The sequence below is a fragment of the Ipomoea triloba genome, chromosome 2 (assembly GCF_003576645.1).
Source record: "Ipomoea triloba cultivar NCNSP0323 chromosome 2, ASM357664v1".
Classification (NCBI taxonomy): domain Eukaryota; kingdom Viridiplantae; phylum Streptophyta; class Magnoliopsida; order Solanales; family Convolvulaceae; genus Ipomoea; species Ipomoea triloba.
In genome coordinates this window covers 1645745-1653403 of record NC_044917.1, presented here as the reverse complement: position 1 = coordinate 1653403, position 7659 = coordinate 1645745, and the positions used below count along the sequence as shown (strand labels likewise).

The 7659-nt window shown below is 35.3% G+C and overlaps 1 protein-coding gene across 1 annotated transcript in view; it reads right to left on the bottom strand.

Annotated features, from left to right (window-relative positions):
- LOC116010266 (mannosyl-oligosaccharide 1,2-alpha-mannosidase MNS1-like) overlaps window positions 1-4828 on the bottom strand; it is a 7548-nt gene extending 2720 nt beyond the window's left edge. The window contains exons 1-11 of the mRNA XM_031249589.1: window positions 4278-4828; window positions 3680-3727; window positions 3270-3464; window positions 2941-3053; window positions 2252-2317; window positions 1933-2104; window positions 1754-1843; window positions 1459-1583; window positions 1053-1118; window positions 508-616; window positions 303-401 (exon numbers count right to left, since the gene is read on the bottom strand). Coding sequence (XP_031105449.1) covers window positions 303-401; window positions 508-616; window positions 1053-1118; window positions 1459-1583; window positions 1754-1843; window positions 1933-2104; window positions 2252-2317; window positions 2941-3053; window positions 3270-3464; window positions 3680-3727; window positions 4278-4430 — 1236 coding nt within the window. The 5' untranslated portion in view covers window positions 4431-4828. The remainder of the gene's footprint in view (window positions 1-302; window positions 402-507; window positions 617-1052; window positions 1119-1458; window positions 1584-1753; window positions 1844-1932; window positions 2105-2251; window positions 2318-2940; window positions 3054-3269; window positions 3465-3679; window positions 3728-4277) is intronic.
- Between the last annotated feature and the right edge of the window lie 2831 nt (window positions 4829-7659).

Below are 7659 nucleotides of genomic sequence, written 5' to 3'. Positions count from 1 at the left end.
GGGGGGGGGGGGGGGGGGGGGGGGGGGGGGGGGGGGGGGGGGGGGGGGGGGGGGGGGGGGGGGGGGGGGGGGGGGGGGGGGGGGGGGGGGGGGGGGGGGGGGGGGGGGGGGGGGGGGGGGGGGGGGGGGGGGGGGGGGGGGGGGGGGGATTTTGATGTTTTGATATTACTACCTCTGAACTCACAACACATCAAGTATAAAGTATACATACACCTATCACCTATCATTGCTATTTTCAACACTTCAATCAGGCATACTCTAATGACAGAGGGATGGCACTTAAATCGACACTAGAAGAGTACCTCTTCTGCTAGCGACAAGAACTTCTGAGAATCACCAGGACCATAACCAGAAGACCCTAAGGCAAGCATGCCCGGAGCAAAGCATGCAAGTTCATCCATCTGCAAAAAGTTGGAAAATAATGGAATATGAATTTAACTAGAGAGAGAGAGAGAGAGAGAGAGAGAGAGCAGCAGCAGCAATAGCTCTTTGGCAGCAATACATCACCTTGTCAGTAAAAGAGCTTCCCATCTTCTCACACAGATATGTAAAAGATGAAGGAGTAGTCCTTCGAACCAAGCTTTGAAGACCTTTCATTGAAGTCTCCCACATTTTTCTGTTTCCAAGATTTAATAGATACATGAAAGAACTTAATATAGACTTGTCCAATCACTTGTCTGAAACTCTCACATTCTATACATGAAAGAACTTACTATAGACTAGTCCAATCACTTGTCTGAAACTCACATTCTATACATTAAGGGTCTGTTTGGCTCAAAAAGGGATTAATAAATTACACTTAACAGTGAGGGAATTCAGCAATTGTCCTAATTCAATCCCTCCCCCTCCCAAAGACTAAAATTGTCAAAGTATTAGAGGTGGGCATGTGAATATGGAGAAGAAAAATAAGCAACCACGATATGAGAAAGGATTGTTAGTCCATTACCAGCATTTTTCCTTCAGGGAGTCATTTGGTTCATAGAATTGGAATTCAACAATGTGTCCTAATTTAATCCCTCAAGGAAAGGCATTGAGTAAGGGAAGTTGCATACCTATAATGCTTTACGGCTTCAGTTTTGTTTCCTTGAACCCAGACCTTGAGTAAGTATTCATAAAAGCTGAAATAAAACATCCCTTGGTATCAACTTATAAGAATTGAATGATGTGCACTTTTGAATTTTGATAAAGCTTTAATCAGATTATTGGTAATAACAAAGTTACAAATTAAATAATCCACTTTCAAGTTTCAGCATTTCAATCAAAGATTATAAGTTACGTATTCTACAACACTTATAGCTAATTTAAACCAACAATTCGTAGTTAACTTGGAGTTGATTACAGATTATTCAGATCAGAACTATGTATTCCAACAAATTGGTCTTGGATTACACTGAAGCCTAAAATTAAAGTATCTCTCATGTTCACATAACCAATAGTGAATATTTGAGAGGGCATTACCTGTCCCCCATGGCCCCAAAAGTAATGGTAGAGTATGATTTGGACCCAGAATGTGGATTAATGTAGATTGGTAACAAACCATCATCAGGAAAGGTTTTGTTAAGCTCTAAAATAACATTCTCCACCTGAAATGCCAAGGCCATCCATTAGCCAACCCCAGAAGATTGATACCAAAGGTGTACCACAACAAGTTTGATAAATAGTAGTTTCATATAGATGTCTGTCATGATCCAAATCATTGTTCATTATTCTTAGATGATGCATATGGAAACTTTAACAGTTTAACTGGACATACCTTCTGCTGATACTTGGGGTCTCCTGTCCTTTGAGAAAGAGCAATAAATTCAAGCTGCTCAGTACCAGAATCTGCCAGAATACTCTCACCCTGGGAGCAGAATTTTATAAATTCAGAGATATTACTACATAGGATAGAAGGATAGATGTGACCATAAATATGCAAATTACACTACTTACCCCTGTCCATCCAGGATTATGTGGATTCCCATGTGCCAAATTGATTATGTTATAAGGGATTCCAGTGGGAGTGTTCCATGCAGGCAACAGTCTATCAGCAATATCTTGAGCCTTTTCAAGGAAAACATTATCCCCAGAGAGGTCATAAGCACTAAGAAGTCCACCAACAACTCTGGATTATTGAAACATACCAAGTCAATAAGCATAAGATTGGTCATATGTCAACAGAGCAGAGAAAACCTGAGAAATGGATTAGCACTTTGAGTAATCAGGAAAGTGAACAACTCATAAAAAGGTATAGTAAACCTTATAAAGCAACCTTATGGTTGTCTCGAAAACACTAGCATCATAGTTCTTGTTGAAATCCAAGGAGCTTGCTACCCACCTGTCATGTACAATTTGTCAGCTAATAGCACGACACAACTATTTTGATAAGCAAATACACAACATGACTAAAATCTTAAAGCAAGAAAAAATTCAGTTTCCTTACAGCTTTATGTAAGGAGTCCTTTCATCTACTTCTCATTGGAAGAATTATAGCCAGGAGCTAAATAAGTTATAAAATGCAGATATGATATTGAGAAAACTATCTGACCACTTTGGATATATAATCAGATCAAGGACATTTGTTTCAAGGTTTAAGCTTATGGCAGCAAATGATTATATTGTAACTTTATAGAGTATGTTCTCAATATGTAGAGTCACAGTATTGAAACAGCTAAAGGAACAGCAGATATTTCTCCACACATGGAACCATCAAAAGCCAAAATGATGAACACTAAGAAAATCCAGGAATTCTTTCTTTTTCTGAAAGAGAAAATAATGATGCAAATGTCTCATCAACAAAGACAAATAACAATCAATTCATTAAAAAAAAAAAAAAAAAAAAAAAAAAAAAAAAAAAAAAAAAAAAAAAAAAAAAANAAAAAAAAAAAAAAAAAAAAAGAAAGAAGAAAGAAAGAAAGAAAGAAAGAAAGAATGGTGAGAGCAATAAAAAGCTAAACTCACTCTTTAGCTTTTTGGAATTCCTCATCCATACCCATGATATAAAGTGTATCAAGAGCGTCTATTAAAGTTGCTCCAAGGCCACCGAAGCTGTCAACCCCATTCTTCGATTGTGGCTGGGATACAGAAAAAATCAGCACCATAGTAGAAAAGAATTTGATCAAAAGTGCATGGAATAATGCCACATCATTGCTAGTAAGAAAAGAATATAACAAACAACAGAAAGAAAATAGAAGGAGAAAAAAAACATTGTGTTTCCACAAACCCCAACACTAAACTCCACACCAAACTCTGCACTCAAAGAAAGCTACTAGTTACAATAGAAACCACACCTGAAGTTCATCATGACCCCATGCATACTTTTCATATGAACTCCAGGCATGGCGCATGGCATCTTTTACTTTCTCTCTTCTCTCAGCATCAAGCGCTTCATCTATGTCATCTCTTTTTTTAGTTGCATCATCACTTTTGACACTTAATCTTATCTTTTCATCTGGAACTACTCGACCACTCTTTAGTTCTTCCACCTGAAATGTTAATGAACATTGATCCAGAAGTTCTGCAATTGAGTAAAAAAAAATGTGTGTGCTAGGAGGTGGGTGGGGATGGGGGGTAAGAACATAATCTAACTAAACCAATCAAGGAAGGGTTACAAAAGTATTTATGAAATGAAAGGGAGAAAAAGTTAGTGAATATGCCTCCAAAATATATAATCCCAACAATAGATAATTAAACCTCTTACCAAACGTTGTAACTGAGTCACTTGATCATTCAACTGAGAGATCTCCATCTGTCCAGGACAATTTTTGTGAGATACTTACACAATTAAAAAATAAAATAAACTTCTAGCACTCCTCAAACTCAAGTAATCAAAATAAAACATCAAAGTCCTAAATAGTTAATAATCAACATGAAAAGGGCTAGAAATGCTTATATTCAGAAGTTCCAAATGGATACCTAATAGGAAGCCTTATATGTCAAACAAATTGAACATTTCTTTGCAAAACAATGCATGCATATTAGAAGAGAATAGGCAGAGAAATATGTGAAGCCTAGTCAGTTACATCAGTGTAGCACAGTCTAAAACTTAAATTTGACACAGCTGCTATAAAATATACTGTACAGCAGAAATGTAAGCAGCTAAGATCACGTTCTTACAACCAGATTATTCTCAAACAAAATGAATCATAACACTGTAGATCACTCTCACTAAGTCAGCAAAATTGATAAAGTTAGAATCTTCGCACAACCAGAAAAGAGACATTCTCGCTGTCAATAGAATTCAACTGAAAATTAGGAAATCCAACCAAAAAGGGAAAAAGTGAGAGATAAAAAGGTACCTCGTGCTCGCGGACTAACGTTTGCCGGTCCCAAAAGAAGAAGGAGCAACAAACGAAGATGATAAAGAGCAAAGCCAGACGCTTCGGTCGTTTCAGATAGTAAGCCGGATTAATGTACCTCCATTTGCTCAACGACGATCTGCTCCGCGCCATTTGATTGCACTTCTCGCCAAGGGAAAAATAGTTAATATTTCAACAGCGATTTGATGTTATTGTTGCCGGCATGGATTAGAAGCATAAACAGTGGGAAATTTAATCGGAAATTGTGGGGAATTTTGGATCAATTGAACGAGGAGAAAGATCTGGGTGCGATCCCCTCCCTCTCTCCCTCTCTCTCTCTCTCTCTCTTCCTCTCTGATTACCCTACGATTCTGAGAAGCAGTGAAATGGGAGGAGGACGAAGAACCGAAGAGACGAATGACCAAAACAAAGTCAAGGTGGCGTACCCTGCCCGTCTCGCCACTACCAGACGACGTTAGTTGGCAGTTTGCTGTGCCGCTGAATGAGTAATTGCGCTGTTCTCTCTCTCTCTCTCTCTCTCTTCGTTTTTGAATGTTCTATGGATATGCAAAAGACCTTGAAGTCGTGTGCGAAACTCTAAAAAAAAAAATCTAAGGGTGTGTTTGGTTCGCACATGGGAATTGGAATTGGAATGGGTATCAAATACTTGGTAAGGGTAATGGGTTTTGGTGAAAGTATTTAGCATGTTTGGTAGTTGGGTGGAATGGGAATGAATATTAATAGTTGGGAAAGAAATGAAGAAATGAAATGAAACCCTTATTTAATAAGGGTATGGATTTTCCCATTAATAGGGTATTCCATACCCATAGTAGCATTCTCAAAACCTATCAACCAAACACTAGCAATCACTTTCATACCCATTCCCTATACCAAAACCCCCCAACCAAACACACCCTAAGATTAATGGCTATCTTCTTCTTGTATAAATTTTTTACTTCGAATATGAATACATACTTCAGTTTATTGTAATTGGTTTGATTGTATAAATTATTATAAATATTTATGATCGCAATGTTTGTGATACAATTGTTTAAGAGTATGCGAGTAGCTTACACAAATGCAAAATACATTTTTATGCATACAATTAATAAATAAATAACTTTTGAACTATTCTAAAATAATGGCACAATTAACTAACTCAAAACACTTGCTAACTAATTTTATAAAGTGTATTCAAAGTGAGTATTAACCTTATTAAAAGTCAAGATTTCATCAATGACATTTTGGGTAATAAAATTATACCACAAATTTTGTTTTGCATATAAAATATCAACAATGGCTTTCATTTTTATTTCAATATTTAAATCTCCAGCCCAAATTGTAAAGTATAATAGAATATTTAAGTCATTGAGAACAGAGTACAATCAATCCTTTTTTTTTTTTTTTTAGTGTTACTAACTTTATTATATTGCAATATATTTTCATAACTACTTTCTCAACTTACTGAAGTACAAATAGTCAATATCACTACAAAGCAATCATTATTGTGTGGACCATACTATCAAATAATGTACATTCAATATAAAAATAATGTACATTGTATTTAGGGAATATACATTATTTGTGTATTGAATGTACATTATTTTTATAGTATAAAAATAATGTACATTCAGTACAAAAATAATGTACATTTAGTACATTAAAAATGTACATTTTATTATGGTCCACACAAATACTGGGCCGAAGCAAGTTCAATTAAACAACACAATCATCACTTGTGTCTTAGCTCCAAAATGTTGGAAAGATGTTAAAACCCATTTCGCAAATACCCAACTTTGATTGTATCCAGTTTGGATAAAAGAAATATGGGCCCAGCCTAGAATAGATCATGGATTCATGAAATCATTGTCAAAAAAATACTCCATCCACATCCACAGGTGTGTCAACTCTTCAACGAATTTATGCTGGATCTGTCTTATACTAATAATATAATGGGGTAGCTCAAGTGGTAAATGAGTTCTCTTTGTGGGGAGGAATTCCAGAAGAACCCGAGTTCAAATTTCAGAAGCGGTGATTCCCGTTTTACCAAAAAAAAAAATACAATTAGGGATAGTAGGTATATTCTATCTAGTTTTCAAGCATATGCCACTTATTCAAGTACTGGCCTTTGTAGTTGAATTAACTCTCCTCCGAACTGTATTGACTTCTTGATAAATTGAATTTGTTTCATGAAAACAAAAAAAAAAAAAATACTCCATCCATCATACTTTATTAGTTAACGCAATAATAATAATGCAACAGCTTTTCAATTTAGTTTTTCATAACAAGTTAGAAAGATCAACCAATTTATGACATCCAATGATTATAAATCATATTAGGAGATATTTCAACATAGAAAAAAAAAATAGAGAAACAAAGCATTTAAAGAAGAAGAAGAAGAAGAAGAAGAAGAAGAAGAAGAAGAAGAAGAACAATACTGAGGAAGTGAGGATTAATGAAATGCAAATAATTAAAAGAAAATGACACTTTTTTGTCATTAAATTATAGAAAAACAACATGATTTGTTTCTTAATCGTATCACTATCACTATTTGTCCATCGATTGTATATAATGTGATTTTTTTAAATATAAGTTGAATACAATTTAGGGACAAAAAATCCCTTTACAAATAATTAATAGACAACAAGTGATATATGTATATTTGATGGATGAAATGTGCTATTTCTCTTTAATTTAATGACTATAAATATAATTATTTAATGATTCATATCAAATCCATTGAGTGATATGTTTCCTTTTGATTTTTTTACATGAAAGGTCACATACGTAATCACGATGCGAACGTGTGTTTTAAGTGAAACACACATTGTGATCCTAACCTATAAAGAATCACAAGAAGATAAATCATTTTAGATTATACATGTAATCAATTCAATTTAAAAAATCAATAAATAACGTTCACATGGTGTTTTCATATTTTATCTCTTATTTCAATATTTTTTTTAGTACTATTGACTTTGTTACAATGTAGTATCACCCCATAAAAGCTTAAAACCATAACATTCTATTTGAAAGAATCACTTCGTGCTATTAAACCACAAGAACATTGGCCTTATTTCAATATTTTGTTACTTAAAAATTCAAAAAAAAATCAAATAAAAATAGTAATATCCACTTTTTTTGGGGTCACAAATAATGACACATGATTAAAGTAAATAGTACGGAGTAATTAATTTATCTCGGATGTGACCATTCCGGTTCAGGCCGTGAACGAAAACCGGTTGAGTTGGGTCCCACGTAAGGGGGCATCTGGGCCACACAGAAATGTACGCTGATCTGGTGCATGAACAACCACCGGATGTTTGGTGGTCCGCTTTAAAGCCTATTTCCAACCGCAACCACAAAGCTGCCACGTCCCACG